Raw genomic sequence first — 17,883 nt, 5'->3', positions numbered from 1 at the left:
GTCCCAGTTGTGGTATAAACACTCATATAGGGATGCTTGGCTTTATTTGTGGCCCGATAGTGAGGGAGCTAATTTGCCCTTAACTAAGATGGAGGTTGCAGTTGAAGTTTCCGGTTGACGAAACGTCCGGTCAACTTTAACACCGGCGGGCTACTGAGCGCATTGCTTCCGGTGGAGACAAAGGTGGCGAGTTGGTGGTCGGAATCATGCCTAAGTGAGTGAATGAGTCGGTAATGTGTTATTGCAGATGGTTTGTTCGGGTGAATGGGCGTTGTGTATGTTATATTTACACGTGGTGGAGTTTCCATGTGACAAGAATAACGTGTTCAATGCTCTATTCTTAGGTTTTATTGCGACTACTGTGATACCTACCTCACCCATGACTCGGTAAGTTGATCATACTTCGCTAATGTAGATTTTCTTCATTCATTACTTTATTAATTAGTCTTACACCTTGCTTTTAGTGTGTGGTTTCCAAATGGGTACTATTCACAGCGGCAGACATTTATCACTTTATATGTAGCCCATCCTGTGTACTCATGGCTAGCTGGGAAAAATGGAAACCAGTGTGCATGTGTCTGAAAGAGTCACAAGGGTGCTTGGGCAGCATGGCGGCTCAATGGTTAGTACTTGTGAATGGCAGTACTAGGGCTGTAAGGTTCAAATACCAACCATGGAACCACCTGCCTGGAGTTTGCATGTTCTTCCTGTGCCTATGTGGGTTTCCTTCCACACTCCAAAGACATGCTGGTAGGTTAATTGGTCCCTGTTTAAATTGGCCTTAGTGTGTATGAACGGGACATAGGGACCTTAGATTGTAAACTCCTTGAGGGTAAGGTACTGATGTGAATGTTTTATATATATATATATCTCTATCACACGTAAAGTGTTGAGTAAATAGTAGTATAAGCACTAATATAAGTACCTGTAGTAATAATAATAATAAGTCCCACTGCTGTGTGACTGACCATTCACTATATGCCATTGTAGAATTCTCTGTAGGTTTTCCAAAATTAATATGATATGACCAACCTATACAATGCATCCAGTTGGTATAAGGGAAGGCTCCCCCACTACATAGTTGCTAGATCTATATCAGTGTGCGCAGTCAGATTTTATAGTGCAGGTGTTTTGAATTGAAATTTACGGAGGTCCGGTCAGCAAAATTTCCTTCCAGCTTAGGTCCGAATCTCGTTAGCGATATAACACATCACAGTCTCCCCCAGTACATTATGATCTTTAACTTACCTTTTACACACCCTATTCACCCTGAGGTCATCACAGAGGACAAGGAGGCACTCTGTCTGGAGAAAAATAAATTTAATCTCCAAACACAGAAAGGTTTCTTCACAGTGAGAGCTGTGAAAATGTGGAATAGACTCCCGCAAGAGTTGGTTCTGGCCAGCTCAGTGCGCTGCTTTAAAAAAGGCCTAGATTGTTTCTTAGATACACAGAATACAACTGGATACTAACATTTATAGGTAAAGTTGATCCAGGGAATATCCAATTGCCTTTTGGGGGATCAGGAAATAATTTTTTTTCCCTGCAGGAGCAAATTGGATCATGCTTTGCTGGGTTTCTTTTTCCTTCTTCTGGATCAATTGTGGGTATAGGATTATAACTTTTTTTTTTTTTTTTTTAGTTTTTGAACTGGATGGACCTTTTGTCTTTTTTCAGCCAGACTAACTATGTAACTAGTCCCCTCTTTAAAGAACTGCCCCCCTTTACATCACACCGTCTCCTAACACAAACACAGAGCCCCTTTTAATGCAAACCTTCCCCTAGTACCTTAGACAGGGCAGAGACACTAATCTTTCTGTGGTGTCCTCTACTGGGCCTCTAGCCTGCCTGCTGTCATCCTCATGGTGGGCTAGGTGTGGGGGGCAAAGGCTGCCTAGGTTGTTGTGTTGACAGATGAGCGATTGCCTGACTTGCTGGTGTGGGGGGGGGCTACCGTTTTCTGTCTCGAGCTGCAGAGAACGGAGGTCTTTGCATGTTGACTGGCTGGGTGGTTGCGGGATTCTGCCCCTCAGCCCCGATCTGCAGCTCTTCACGCCCTGCCCACTGAGGGGCGGTCCTGTGCAGACTACAGCCATGCCGCTGCTGGGTGTCTCCTTCTGGGCCTCCTGCCCGGCCGCCTGTGTCGTCCTTGTGGTGGGCAGCGTGTAGGGGGCTGCTGGGCGGGAGCTAGTGATTGCCCGGCTTGGTGTGTGGGGACTTCCGCTATCTGCAGCTTGAGGAAGGGGGCAGCGCTAATACATGAAAACCAAATGACAAATATGTGAATGTTCTTCACTTTCATACAGTATTACCATGTCCCAAAAATAATGTCAATGATGACCAGCAATGAAAATGTCCAACGTATTTTTGTATTGAACTGTATTGTTGCTGTATTGTCTCCCTTTATATTGTAAAGCGCTGAGCAAACTGTTGGCGCTATATAAATCCTGTATAATAATAATAATATTGTGTGAACTGACAGTGATCAGTAATAAAAAAGTGACTTTGCGATAATCCTCCAGCACTGTGCACTCACCAGAAGCAAACCAGCATTGAATGGAAATGACTCCTAAGGATGCATCCATCCACTCCCTTTTTGCCAGTCACCAATCCATCAAAGGTGAAGTGCCTCCTAAGGAAAGAGCTGCTCATTCTTTAGTACAGCGATGGGATACAGAGAGAGCATGACAGTCATGCTTTCTCTGTATCCCATCGCCGTGCTACGGAATGAGGATGTGCAGCTTTCTTTAGGTGGCACTTCACCTTTGATGGATCGGTGACTGGCAAAAGGGAGTCAGTTTACAGACCATAGTCTGCCATTTGGTGACCACTGGTACAGTGTATTGTCAGCTTTAGGATAGTTTCAATTTCACTTGAAATTGAACTTCCACATGGCATTAACAGTTAAGGACCACCCTATAACAGATATACTGCTACAGGGTGGCACCTGTGTGCAAAATCATATATATGTGATTTTGCATTTACGGGTAGGGGGCGCGCCACCATTTGCGGCCGCGGATGTCAATCACCGGGTCCCAGTCGGTAATTACCTGCCGGCGCCCGGTGATTACCGACAATCACCGATAGGAAGACTGTTTTGTTTACAAACAGTCTTCCTCCCGGTCAGCCCGAGCAGTGTGCTTACAGTAAAGCACACACTCCCAGCACATAGTTAACCCTTTTATCGCCCCTCACATCAACCCTTCCCTGCCCAGTGCCATTAGTACAATGTCAGTGCTATTTATTTTTTTTTATTTATTTATGTGTAGTATTTGTATAGTGATTTGTGCAATACTCTTGTGACTGCTTGGATATGGAATATGTTTGACAGAGTGTCTGTGACTGAAGACCATGCATGTATTTGAATGAAATGTAGAGCCCAGCTATTTAGATTTTTATCTTAAACTGGTTAATCCTCAAGTTTTTTTACCTTCTTGTATTCTATGCATGATGGTAAAAAAGCCCTGTGTGTAGCAGCCCCTGCCTCCCTGACCTGAGCCCCATCTTGATCCAATGATGCCCACAAGAGTCTCCGTTCTCTGGGGGCTCTCACTCCTGATTGGCTGAAGCAGGAGTCATTGGCTCCCCTTGCTGTAAGTCACAGCCAGTGAGCCAATCAGGAGAGGGAGGAGGCAGGGCCGAGTTGTGGTTCTGTGTGAATGGACACGCAGAGCAGCGGCTCGGGAGCGTGCCTGCTCAGGTTCCCCCATAGCGAGCTGTTTTCTGTGGGGGCACCTGACAGGAGGCAGGGATCAGGAGCACCTGTGGGGGACCCGCGTAAAGGAGGATCTGGTCTGCTCTGTTCAAAACAATTACACAGAGCATGTAAGTAGAACATGTTTGTTATTTTTAAGAAAAAAAACAAGACTTTAGTATCGCTTTGTCTTTTCCTAGCAGCCATTGCTGCACAAGTATTCCCCAGGCATTTATCCCTCCTAGAATTCAGGCTCAGCAGTGGTGCTGCTGATAAACAAATTCAATTTTTGTTTTATTTATTTTCCAGCCTTCTGTTCGTAAGACTCACTGCAGTGGAAGAAAACACAAGGAAAATGTAAAGGATTACTATCAGAAATGGATGGAAGAGCAGGCTCAGAGTCTTATTGACAAAACCAGTAAGTTATGGTTTTTCACCTCTTGTACTGCCCTAAGAACTTGGGGGGGAATTATCTGCATAAAGAATTGTCCATGGAGGCATGCCCAGGCATTTTCCTTTGGGTAACATCAGTTCAGCCGTTTTTTGTTTTGCTTTTTTGTTTTTTGTTTTCCCCTCTGGGGCTCCTGACTCCTCCCACTCGAGCAGTGCCCCCAGGGAAAGCTGTTTGCCCTGGGGGCACTGCTTCATGTTTGTCCCTGAGCCACTGCTGTGTCCATAAAACGCACATGTATCAAGCTTCATGCATTTGTTTTCTGGACTGTGCAAAAGAACAGTTCCATGGGAGGAGAGATGCACTAAAACGCATGTGTTGCCTATTTACAGGCAAAGGCTATATACACTATATTGCCAAAGTATTGGGACACCCCTCCCAATCATTGGATTCAGGTGTTCTAATCGCCTCCATGGCCACAGGTGTATAAAATTAAGCACCTAGGCATGTAGACTGCTTCTACAAACATTTGTGAAAGAATGGGTTGCTCTCTGCTCTGTGAATTCAAGTGTGGTACTGTGCTAGGTTGCCAACTGTCCATCTGTGAAATTTCCTTGCTACTAAATATTCCACAGTCAACTGCTAGTGGTATTATAACAAGGTGGAAGCAACTGGAAACAGCAACTCAGCCACGAAGTGGTAGGCCACATAAAATGACAGAGCGGTGTCAGCACATGTCGAAGCGTACAGTGCGCAGAAGTCGCCAACTCTCTGCAGAGTCAATAGCTTTCAGACCTCCAAACTTTGTGTGGCCTTCAGATTAGCACAACAGTGCATAGAGAGCTTCACGGAATGGGTTTCCATGGCTCAGCAGCTGCATCCAAGCCTTGCATCACCAAGTACAATGCAAAGCGTCGGATGCAGTGGTGTAAAGCACACTGCCACTGGACTCTGGAGCAGTGAAGATGTGTTCTCTGCAGTGACGAATTACGCTTCTCTGGCAATCCGATTGATATATCTGGGTTTGGTGGTTGTCAGGAGACCGGTACTTGCCTGACTGCATTGGAGGGATGGCGTTGGGTTATTTTTCAGGGGTTGGGCTTGGCATCAGCATACCAAGACATTTTGGACAATTTCATGCTCCCAACGTTGTGGGAACAGTTTTGGGGATGGCCCCTTCCTGTTCCAGGACCAGTGCACAAAGGAAAGTCCATAAAGACATGGATGAGCGAGTTTGGGGTGGAGGAACTTGACTTGCCTGCACCTTGAGTCCTGACCTCAACCAAATAGAACACCTTTGGGATGAATTTAGAGTGGAGACTGTGAGCCAGGCCTTCTTGTCCGACATCAGTGCCTGACCTCACAAATGTGCTGCTGGAAGAATGGTCAAACATTCCCATAGACACACTCCTAAACCTTGTGGACAGCATTCCCAGAAGAGTTGAAGCTGTTGGGGGGTGGGCCAACTCAGTATTGAACCCTACGGAAAAAGACTGGGATGCCATTAAAGTTCAAGGCATGCGTCCCAATACTTTTGGCAATATAGTGTGTTTCTTTATTTGGATTGTTTAGAGCTAGGTACCACACTTATCAGAGGTGCCTTGACACAACACTGTTGCTTCCACATATGTATGCATCTGAAACCGATTGGTTAGGTTAATGTTTTTTTGACTAGCTTGAAAGTGCGCTGGGGAACTCCCTTTGTACTGTCTTATATTATATTGATATTGTCATACTTTTTCAAGATCATTAACTCAAATTATTGAAGAAATCCAAGCACTAAATGTCTTTACACTGCAGTTTAAAAAGAAAAGGATATTTCCACTTTAGCAGCCAAATTGGGATAACGCCTACTTTTATTTTTAAGACTGCTAAACCTAAAACAAATATTTAACCCCCCCCCCCCCCTTGTTATGTGTGTGGGGGGTGAGCTGTTTACTGTAATTAACCCTATCTGGAGGCAGATATCGCATCAGTTTTACTCGATTTTATTATTGTGTTAACAGAAGGTTAAATATATATAGTAGTGGGCTTTCCCATTGTATGTTAATGAGAACTGCACTTAAGCCTAGTACACACGTTCAGAAAATAATACGAAAAATACCAATTTCAAGGCAATCGTACGATAAGCTGATCGTTGGTACACAGCTTTCATCCAAAACTGATTGAAGGGACAAGCACAAAAATTTTTCTTGTACGATACCAAATTATATATTTTTCATTTTTAATCAGTAAATTTTTCCTTTGAAAATGCAATACATCACTTCCAAATTTTTATTCTGTTGTACAAGAATTTCCGTAAATTTAGTAACCTCTTCACTTTCAGTATGGGACTAGCATGCAAAAAAAAAAGCCCAGGTTGACCATTCGTGTGTATGGTGCTTCAACCATTCCCCAACTCAGGAACAGATCATGCTGAGAAGTGCCCGTCTGCCATGATGCCTTTTCCTCAGAAACCTACAAAAGCAATATTATAATCATTAAAATATACTGTGTGAGTAGGAACACATAACAAACATGTCTTGGGGTTTTCTCAAATGTGACTTAAGTCGAAATACACTTAACAGGGGTTTGCCACTTTAGGTACTGCTGTCATTACTTGAAGATTTACACTCCTGCTGCTGCAGCTCTTGTACTGGTATGTCAGTGTTGCTTGTCTGCCTCTCTCCCCTTGCTTATTCATAGAATGCTTTGTATATCTCTGAGCTATTCACAGAATACAAAGTGTTTTGTGAATGGAGAAGGGCATGGGAGGAGTAGACAAGCCACAGTATGTCTTCTGTGTATGAAAGCTACAACTCATTATTGCACTACCAGGATTATAGTGAGAGCCTAACTATATCCAGCTTGCATGAAAGTGTAAATATTAAATTTATGTAATAATTAAAAGTTACACCTTTCACAAGCCTTAAAAGACAAGTGCGGGGTCAAAAAAAAAATTCATACTTTACTAGATGGCTACAGCTGTCCCCTGCCAACTCTACATTGAGACTTGAGTGATCAAAGACTGCTGACCGCTCAATTCTTGGGTCTGTTCTAAGCAGAGTGGTGATTGTCAGCACTCTATGCCCCTCCTGCGCTCACTGGAGCACAGGACTGGAGGGGGCAGGAGCAATGGTCTCAAAAGCTTTGCTCCTATGTCTCCTTTAATGAAGAATTCCAGGAATTTATTTTTTTTGCATGCAGTGGGGCTGTGCCAGCATCGCATTGATTAACTGCTAACTTTTGTCTAGGCGTGAGGGGAGCAGTCTAGCGGTCTTGTGCATGGACTGTTGCTGATGTCATCACGCCCATAGACTGGCTCTGGATGTGAGGACGGCAGGAACAGTCCACCACTGGACATGGGGAGCACTGGTTTCCGGAGGATCAAAGAATCGGGTAAGTATAGCATTTCGGTGTGCCCCTGGACAAAACGGGCAGTTAGCACATGCAGTACAGGCACAGCCCTATTGCATGGATGGAAAAAAAGTTTTAATGGAGTTCTGATTTTTTTTCTACTTTAAATCCATGGCAGTGCTGCCTCTGACTGAATGAGATTTGGTAATGTCATTACTGTGCTCCTTGCTTCAGGCTCTGACATTGTAGAGGCAGGGTTTTGCCCCCTCAAGATGGCCACCTCTACCTAGAGATAGTGTGGTATTAAGCACAGTTAGTAAATGGTGACTAGTCTTTCGACCTCTGCCTGCTTTTTTTTTGGGCATAACTTAGAGTTCAGTCCCTCATTAAGGTTGGGTTCACACCTTTGCAAAGTCCTAATGCATTGTAAAGTGCATTGTGTCCAGGAAGCCCATTTAGGAGGATTACATTAACCACTTGCTTACCGGGCACTTACCCCCTTCCTGCCCATGCCAATTTTCACCTTTCAGTGCTGTTGCACTTTGACAGTTGTGCAGTCATGCAACACTACCCATATGAAATTATAATTTTTTTCACACAAATGGAGCTTTCTTTTGTCGGTATTTAATCACCGCTGGTTGTTTTATGTTTTATGTGGCACTGCTGGGCACAGGTGGGTGACACTGCTGGGCACTGATCATCAGTGCCAATCTCTTCTCTGGCAATTGCCGGTTATCGGCAGTATTTTCTTCACGCTGTGACCGCTTGAGGAAAGTGCAGCCGATAACCGGCAACTGTATTTACCCGGTGATCTGCTGTGTCATTGGGCACAGCTGATCACGTCGTAAAAGGCCACTGTGATTGGACTTTTATCATATCATGTGATCAGATGTGTCCGCTGGGGGCACACAGGGCGTGTTCTGGGAGGACGTCCTCCCAGAACTAGACAACCACACTGTAGACGTCTTTCAGCTATAGCACGTTTGGGAAAAGGTTCAAAAAAAGAAAAAAAAAAGCTTATTCTAAATGATTGGTACTAATGGGTGCCTAGTGTGGTATCATGTGCTGCGGTAGCATGCATGTTGCTGCAGTGCTTTACTGTAATGTAGTGTGATCCTGGCTTGTGCAATGCCCATATCATGTTATCCTGAATAGCCTATCAAATCTGCACTCAGCACTGCAACCAAAAAGACATCTAAAATCTATGAAACATTGAGACATCACACATTTTTCAACTTTCCCTAACTATATAATATCTAAAGGATCATGCCTAAATACTTGTATAGAAAATACACAGTCTTCTAACAATCTAAAGTAAGATGAGGCATCCAGTTCCAGAAGCCTTTCCTAAAGTGTCCAGCAAACCTAAAAATAGACTATTTTTCCTGCTATCACATTTCATCTAAAAATATGCCTCTTCATCTGTACTGCTGAATATGTTTTGAATTTGTTTAAAGCTCTACAATAACATTGGTTATTAGAGTTTTTGTTGAAATTGTTACATTTGAACAGGTAACACATTTGACCATCTTTTCTTTTTTTTTTTTTTTTTCTTGCAGTGAAAGCAGGTCATACTGTATACAGCCCCATGTCCTTATGTCCTTTTATCAATACAGTCCAGTCAAAATGTAAAAATGAAACCCTGTGATGCCAAGCAAGTGCATGGTCTATCTACTAAGTAGTTGTTTTCTTAGCCAGATGCTACTGTTCTTTACTTGGATACCCCATTCCTATTTAAAGCGGTAGTAAAGTCTCAGGGAAAAAGTTAATTATAAAAAACTTCTGCCTTTGCAGGTTTAAATCACAATGTATTAGTATGCACTGGATACCTAGTAAATTATGACAGACTTAAGTGCAAACGGAGCCCTCCAGCACTGCATTGTGCATGGCACTTCATCTTTACACTGTCTTCCTTCCGGGTTCTGTATTTTCACCTGCTTGAATGGTTGGACTTTGGTGACATTCCCATCCATACGCACGGGGATTACATACCCACGGCACAGAGAGAGGGCCATAAATGTGGTCTAAGCTCATGCACATCTCAGATCACATGTAAAGTGTTATTAAACCCACAACAGTAAATCGGTCTGTATATGCAGTAAACCATGCTGGTTATACTCCCTGTGGAACCCAAGGGGTTAATCGTCTGCATTGACTTCTCTGATCCTCCCCTTCCAGGTTCCCCCTCTTGTCTCCTGATAAGACATTTTGTGTGGAGACACTTTGCTCATGCTTAGTTTTGATGTGCATTTCTAGAGGGGTTTTTTTTTCCCCTGGGAGTGTGCATGTGATCAGCACAGGGGCACTCAGCACTGTCCAGAGGTCAGGGGTTCTGCATCCTTCTAGACTCTAGAGGAAAAAGGAAACTCCTCTTACAAGCTTTATCTAGTGCTCTGCTGAACACGGAGAGAAGTCACAGCACTGCTATATACTACTGATGGGAAAAGGTATTTAGCAGTTTATATTTACTAAAATAATTGCATTTCAATGTAGTGTATACAGTGGGAGACCAGATATAGTGAATGCAGGGTCCTGGGTTTAGTAACACACTTGACTAATTTCCAATGCTTGCCATATGCCCATATAGCTTTAGACAGGTGTTTGGAGAGCATTTGAGGAGTGTTAAAAACGCTTCCTTAACGCCCGCTAACAAAGCTAGTGTGAACTTGGCCTTAGTCTAGTACACAGGGGCCTAATGTCAAGCAGTTCAATAGAAACTGTCTGACATTCGCCCTGTGTGTATGACAGCCGGTCCGACAGAAGTCAGCCGTTTGGCCCACCTCTGTCAAATAGGCATGACTGAAAAAGGTCTGCCAATTGGCTCCCGATCAGCACTCTCAGCCACTGGCTGAGAGTGCTGACTGGAGTGTTCTCCTTGTCAGAACACGATAGCATAGCACGGGAGATCTCTGTACTAGCATCCGATTAGGGATGCACCGAAATTTCAGCCGAAAATAGCCCTATTGGCATTCTGCGATAGGAACAATTTAGCCGATACTGCAGATGTGGGGGAGGGGGATGGATGAAAAAGGCAGGAGAGGAGCAAAGTATACATTGACTGGCTGTCAATATATGTCAGTGCCGGTTTTTAAATGTAATTACTGGCTTTTTTTTTTTTTTTTCTTCACTATAGCTTACAGAATTAGCTGTCACTCTCTCCCCCCCCCAATGTTGATGGCATGTGGCCTGGTATGATAAAGGAGGGGGAGGGGGGGCGCTCGTCGTGGTCATTCCCCCTTTCCTGACCTGTCGTGCTGCATGCTTGGATAAGGGTCTGGTATGGATTTTGGAGGGGGGGTTTTGTTTTTGTTTTGTTTTTTAATTTTGGCGTGGGAGTTCACACAAAGCCCTTCGAGTCTGGTATGGATTTTGAGGACGGGAGGGGGAACCTCACGCTGTTTTTTTCAATTTTTTTAATTGACGGCAATTCTTTTACATTCAGCTGTCAGTGGGGAACCCCACTGACAACAAACATTACCACATGGTTGTCACTATTAAAATACCGCATGACTTAATAAAATAACTCAAGGTATTTTAGTAGCATTTACTTTTTTCTGACCTCCGGAACGGATTAATTGGTTTTCAATGCATCCCTATACGAAAAGTTCTGCACAACTGGATTATATTTGTAAACCGAGGTATTACTGTAATTGGTGATGCAGGAAGCAGCGAAGGAACATTACACAGCCCTTCAGAGAGTAAACCTCTGCTGTCCTCTTGAGGTTTGCATGCTTGTTCTGCACAGATTACAGAATATGGTCCTTTAAATTTGGAACTAAAGGCTCTTGTAGAAAAACGGCTATTGGGTAGGGTTTTTTCTCCCTAACTGTACACTGAGCCACACCTTCACAGCTTAAGGTAGAACCTGGGCATGGCGTTGGTGCCGGGGTGAAGTAACTCTTGTGTGCAAGGTGTCAGGACATTTATATGCATATATTTGTTTCAATTCTCATTGAAACTAAATTTTTAACTGGTAATATTTTTTGCTTTTCTTGGTCCTCCCTTCCCTCTCTTGACATTTTCTTAAAATTCTGTCTGTGTGTGGAGATTTTTGTTTTTTTGTTTTCCCCAGTGCAGCATCTCCTGTGCTGCATGGGTTAAAGGCTTGAAAAAGCCACTCGCCAAATGCGAGGAGAAATTCCTCTAACGAGCACAGATGAAGCATGGAGCGACTGCACCTGCGCTCCAAGCCTCATTGTGAAGCCGAGTTCCGGTTTACAACTTCCGGTTTCCGGCTTCTTCGGCTCCGCTGAGAGGAGACAACCTCTCCACCGCCGCGGGGGACTAGGAGTAAGTACTGTAGTGTATACAACATGTCATATCACTATAATGGAGTACAGGGGAGCTGGGATATACTGTACATTACTCATTAATGTATATCCCAACTCCCCAGTACTCCATTATAGTGATATGGCATGTATACAGTAATGTATATCCCAGCTCCCCTGTACTCCATTATAGTGATATGACATGTATACAGTAATGTATATCCCAGCTCCCCTGTACTCCATTATAGTGATATAACATGTATACAGTAATGATTACTGTATACATGTCATCACTATAATGGAGTACAGGGGAGCTGGAATATACATTACTGTGTACAGTTTTATATTTTGGACTCTTTATTTGAAAGAAAAATGTAATTTCATAAGCTTTAAGGGGGTGTGGTTTGGGGTGGGGGTTGGGGCGGGCCAGGGGTGGGGGCGGACCTGGGCAAGGTTGGGTGGAGCAACTGGTGGAGAGTAAGTTTTTTGTGACCGGCTAGTAGGTCTGGATTCGAAATTTCAACCCCTGGGTTAAATGCTTTATGCCGGGGGGGGGGGAGCAGGGAAATTAATTTTTTTCTCGCAGGTGGTTCTCACATCTTTTCTTACAATCTGGTCTGTGGGTGGAGTCTGTGTCCTCTTGTACAATACAGTGCCATTGACATGACAGTGCTATCAACAACTGACGTGTGTGTGGGAGAAGACTGGGCAAGCTTGGTGTCCAATGTCCAGCTGCTGGGTATGCTAAAAAAATCTGTTTTTTGCCACATACAGTGTAAGCTTTGATCTTCTGGTTGGTGCTGCTGCGACTTCCTTCCTCGTACAGTGATAGTATGGTGATACATTGCAGTGTTCTACTTGGCTAGCGCCTTATACCTCCTATCGCACAATATGTTCCAGTTGCAGGTTTCTTTAAAACACCTATGTAATTAGTCTAATTTTATTTATTTTAGCTGCTGCATTTCAGCAAGGAAAGATACCACCCACACCTTTTGCTGCACCACCAGCTGGCAGTGCCATGATTCCACCTCCACCTAGCCTAGGTAAGAGATTTATTTATTTTTTTTCTTAGAAGTGGCTTTTAAACACTTGGGTTTTTATTTGCATATTTCACTTTTTAAAAAAAAAAATGTTTTATTATGGCTTTACCTCCGTTTTATCTTTTTTATTAGGTGGACCTCCACGCCCTGGTATGATGCCTGCACCACCAATGGCTGGGCCTCCAATGATGCCAATGATGGGACCCCCTCCACCGGGAATGATGCCAGTAGGCCATGGTGAGCTACTCTTGCTTTAATTTATCCACCGTACTTGAACATATTTTTTTTTTGGCATTCAAAGCAGGTGTAAATGTAACTTTGTTTTGTTACTAAAATAATAAACATGTATTTACCTGATCTGTGATCCTCTTTTTGGTTCACCCACTGGTGCTTTCCACTTTTCTTTTGTGTCTGCCCCATAGCAAACTGCTTGCTATGAGGGCAGATGTGCAGGCTTGCTGCCAGGGTAGGCTGTGTGCGTCCACCCCTAAGGCCAGTAAGGTCACACATCAAAGGAGATTTGCGCACCACAGTGCCCCCTACCACTCTGGCAGCTGTCCATTCCCAGCTGCGGTAGGGGGCAGTGTGGCGCGCAATTCATTGCATGATACGGCTCCCTTTTTTTGTTTTGTACAAACTTTATTTTAAGTGTACAAAACGTACATTTAATTCATGGCAATGTACAGCAGTGCAATGCGCTGTTAAACATTGCCGTATGATTTGGCGTGGTACGCTGTTATAAAATGCAGCATGTTTGCGTTTTTATCGCAGCATGCTGCAGTGCGTCTATGTTGTATTGCAGTGTAAAGGGGATGCATAGGAAACCATTGTGTGTGTTTGCGGTGATAGACATTTTACAATGCAGTAAAATGTCTGTCATGGCACATAGTGTGAATTGGTTCCAACTGAAATGTGTTTTTAAACATGAACTTTGAGGTTTCCTGTTCACAATTTTATACAAATCCCAAGTGGTTAATTTCTCAAAAGCTATACAGTTCTTTTGTCCATGTTGGGCTATATATAAGAAAAGCTGATACTTATCAATTTTGTATTTTGCATGTGACCATTAAATTAAGACTTTGTGTCATGTGTTCTATCATTTACACCTGTGATAGTACGCAAGTTAAAATCCTTATGAGTGATGCATTTTTTTTTTTTTTGTCCCGCTTAGGTCCTGGTATGAGACCACCAATGGGAGCGCACATGCCAATGATGCCAGGTCCACCAATGATGCGTCCACCATCCCGTCCCATGATGCTTCAATCTCGTCCGGGCATGGCACGCCCTGACCGATAAGGATATTTACATACCTGTAACTGCTTTTCAAATGGTGTATGTTAATATGGAGTCACAAAGCCTATTGGCCAAAATACTACTTACCAGATGCTATTATTTTTGTTTTATAACTGTTCTCAAAATTTAAAACCTAGTAAAGAATATTGTGGAAAGGGTGATACCAAAAGTGATATTTCAGGTATTAGTGGAATTTGGAAAGTATCTCTTGGGGAACGACAGCACCAGGATTCCACTGCCACAATTTGACTCTGCTATAGGAGGAAGAATGGGACTCCAAGTTGGATATGAACAGAGGGTAGGGTGTTCCCTTTGTTCTCCTGTTCTGTCCAGTGTCAAATTAAAAAATCAAGATGGGGAGTGGGACCTGCTGCTTCCATGGCAAATATGCGGCCTTAGGAACTCATTAACTAATTCGCTGAGCTCTTGCCCTCAAAGTCCTTGAGAGACCTCTTTCCAGAATCTACTAAAAAAAAAAAAAGTTTGGGTTGACTGACCCTTTACATAACAGCAGTGCCAGCATGCATGTTGGCTGCAAATGTTGACCTTTTCATATTCCACAGCTTAACAAGTTTTAGTTCCTATTTAAGGCATTTGACTTATATACCTAAAAAGGAAACAGTACATCTTTTGTTATTTTGACAAATCATCCCAACGGTATGAAAAGTTATTTTTCAAAATAAATCACGATGGAAGTTGCACAACTTTCCACACAAGACAGTTGGACTTTGTGTTCAAACAAATGTTTTATGTACGTTTTTGTATTCTTTCCTAGAAAGCAACTGTTTCGTAAGAACTGCTTTTTTTTTTAAATTAAAAATTTTGTGTTAGACCTGTTGCATCATCTTTTTACTTGTTCCATTGTTCTGTATCCATAAACTGCAAGAATAAATTCTAAAGAGGTTGAACATGGGCACATATTGCCAAAATGTGGTCCTTTTAATAGGCTTGAGAGATAAGTTCACCTTTTTGTAGAAAGAGAAAAAAAAAAAATTTGCAGGTTAACAAGTGCTCTTACCCCCCCCCCCACTTTTTTTTTTTTGTTTTTATTTTCACTGTAGCTCGTAAAGCACTGCACACACAATCAGCAGGTTGTGGGTGTATTGCCAGGCTTCTGCAGGCACTCAGCATAGCTCCCATATGGACAGACAGTTACTGCATTGCAGGAAGAATCTGAACTATGAGAGCGCTTAGAAGTGCCCATGCATTGAGAATTAGGAGCGATCTGCTGCAGTGACACAGGACTTGTAGTTCATGCTTTCACAGAAGTCTGAATTATGCGGCTACATGGGTGAAGCCCCAAACAGTCGTGCTATTTTTAAGTTCTGATAGTGGGTTTAGGGAAAGGATCCCCCACCCACTGTCACAGCTGGGGATAGGGAGGGTTTGGGGACTGGAATATAGTAACATGTTACACTCTCTATATACATGTAACATGTTACAAAGGGTGAACTTCTTTAACCTACTATTACCTATGTTGACCTAAGAGAGAGGTAGGCAACCTTAAAGAGCTGGAGATCTACCTGAACAACAGGGGAGAAGTCAAAGGGCAATGGGCACATTGTTGCCTCCTCACACCTGGTTTAAACCTCTAATTGCTGTACTACCGTGTTGCAGACGCTTGCATTGCACTGCAATTATGGGTTTAAATCCAGTGGTGAGGCAAAATATCCTCCTAACCTATCAAACACAGTTGGATTGCTTTTCAGAGGAGCAGCAGTGCTTCCTGCACTTGTGAATGAACCATTAGTTGCATTTGGCAGCGGCACCCTTAGGGCTTGTTCACATGTAAAGTTGGGAGGTGGTAAAACCTTCTGGTGACGTTTTGATGTTACCTCCCCAGTCCCTCCCCCCTTTAGCTGCTGAGGCAGCTGCCAAAGATATACACATACCACAGCAGGACGCCTGTGAATTGCGGCCCATTCAATTAAATGGGGCCGCTCTGTAGGCGCCCTGCAACTGCATGCTTCTGCGGGGTCCAAGAGGTTAAAGGAAGGAAGATGAGGAAGCAACACAATGTTGCCTGCTTCAACCCCTTGTTTGCTGTACTGTACCAGGTTGATAGGGCATTTAACTCCTGCTGGGACATGTGTACACCCCTGGCCACTGCAGCTAAAAAGGGTGTGGTTGCGGCAGGAGTAGTAAAAACACATCCTAACTATGGGGGGGGGGGACCCTTACTGTTCTATAATATCCTGAACACCTGCATTCAGGATATAATAGAAGTCTATGGCTAAGTGCAGCAAACCTGCAGGAAAGCTGCAAGTACACGGCACTGCACCTGCGGTGTGGATAAACCGCAGCGTATCAGTGTGAAAGTAGCCCTACACTACACTGTCCAGTGTATTGCTTCACACTCCTCTTTCATGCTGCTGGCACCACTCTAGAGACCGCTAGCCAGGATAAAAGGTAGATATGTGGAGGAGGCATGCTGGGGAGAGGCAGAGTACCTTGCTGAGAAGTGGATGCTGTGGAGGCGGCAGCAGCAGCAGAACACCTCGCTGAGAGGTGGATGAGGAGCCACACTAAGGAGAGGCAGAACACCGCACTGAGAGGTGGGCACAGTGGAGGAGGCAGTATGATGTGGAGAGGCAAAATATCTTGCTGAGAGGTGGATGCTGTGGAGGAGGCGGAGGCATGCTGATGAGAGGTGGCACACCTCGCTAAGAGGTGGCACGCTAATGCAGGCTCCTCGATGCGGGACACATTGATAAAACGGATTACAGAGGAGCTGAGGTTCTGTGAGTACTGAATCCAGGAATACTTGGGAGTATTTTGGAGTACAGGGAATGATTTGAAGTACTGGGAGTAACCTGGAGGACTAGGCGTTTGGTGTAGTTATAACAAAAACAAAAATCCTGATTAGGATTAGTAAGGAGGTTTCACAGCAAAATGTGTGTGTGTGTATGTATGTATGTATATATGTATGTATATATATATACAGTCATGGCCGAAATTGTTGGCACCCTTGATATTTTTCCTGAAAATCAAGTATTTCACACAAAAAAGGTATTGCATTAACACATGTTTTGCTATACACATGTTTATTCCCTTTGTATGTATTGGAACAAATATAAAACAGAGGCAGAAAAGCAAATATGACATAATGTCACACAAAACCCCAAAAATGGGCTGGACAAAAGTATTGGCACCCTTAACTTAATATTTGGTTGCACACCCTTTGGAAAACATAACTGAAATCAGTCGCTTCCTATAACCATCAATAAGCTTCTGACACCTCTCACCCGGAATTTTGGACCACTCTTCCTTTGCAAACAGCTCCAGGTCTCTCTTATTGGAAGGACACCTTTTCCCAACAGCAATTTTAAGATCTCTCCACAGGTGTTCAATGGGATTTAGATCTGGGCTCATTGCTGGCCACTTCAGAACTCTCCAGCGCTTCTTTGCCATCCATTTCTGAGTGCTTTTTGACGTATGTTTGGGGTCATTGTCCTGCTGGAAGACCCAGGATCTTGGACGCAAACCCAGCTTTCTGACACTGGGCCCTACAGTGCGACCCAAAATCCTTTGGTAATCCTCAGATTTCATGATGCCTTGCACACAGTCAAGGCACCCAGTGCCAGAGGCAGCAAAACAACCCCAAAACATCATTGAACCTCCACCATATTTTACCGTAGGTACTGTGTTTTGTTCTTTGTAGGCCTCATTCCGTTTTCGGTAAACAGTAGAATGATGTGCTTTACCGAAAAGCTCTATCTTGGTCTCATCTGTCCACAAGACGTTTTCCCAGAAGGCTTTTGGCTTACTCAAGTACATTTTGGCAAACTGTAGTCTTGCTTTTTTATGTCTCTGTGTCAGCAGTGGGGTCCTCCTGGGTCTCCTGCCATAGCGTTTCATTTC

At 43.7% G+C, this 17,883-nt stretch overlaps 1 protein-coding gene and 1 long non-coding RNA gene across 2 annotated transcripts in view; one reads left to right on the top strand and one right to left on the bottom strand.

Moving 5' to 3' along the window:
• Nucleotides 1-93: 93 nt before the first annotated feature.
• SNRPC (small nuclear ribonucleoprotein polypeptide C) lies at nt 94-14,854 on the top strand. Its single transcript, XM_089677562.1, has 6 exons — nt 94-214; nt 345-387; nt 4,004-4,112; nt 12,643-12,732; nt 12,862-12,966; nt 13,901-14,854. Exons 1-6 carry the CDS (start codon nt 207-209, stop codon nt 14,023-14,025), a joined length of 480 nt encoding a protein of 159 aa, XP_089533688.1. The 5' UTR covers nt 94-206; the 3' UTR covers nt 14,026-14,854.
• Nucleotides 6,346-17,883, bottom strand: part of LOC149462004 (uncharacterized) — a 30,785-nt gene continuing 19,247 nt past the window's right edge. Inside the window, exon 2 of the long non-coding RNA XR_016312740.1 lies at nt 6,346-6,542. This is a non-coding gene — a long non-coding RNA (uncharacterized LOC149462004). The remainder of the gene's footprint in view (nt 6,543-17,883) is intronic.

The sequence above is a fragment of the Staurois parvus genome, unplaced genomic scaffold (genome assembly GCF_062004578.1).
Source record: "Staurois parvus isolate SC_StPar_1 unplaced genomic scaffold, SC_StPar_1.0 ptg000188l, whole genome shotgun sequence".
Taxonomy (NCBI): domain Eukaryota; kingdom Metazoa; phylum Chordata; class Amphibia; order Anura; family Ranidae; genus Staurois; species Staurois parvus.
Note: the sequence above shows the minus strand (reverse complement) of the source record. Positions and strands in the feature narration are given on the sequence as shown.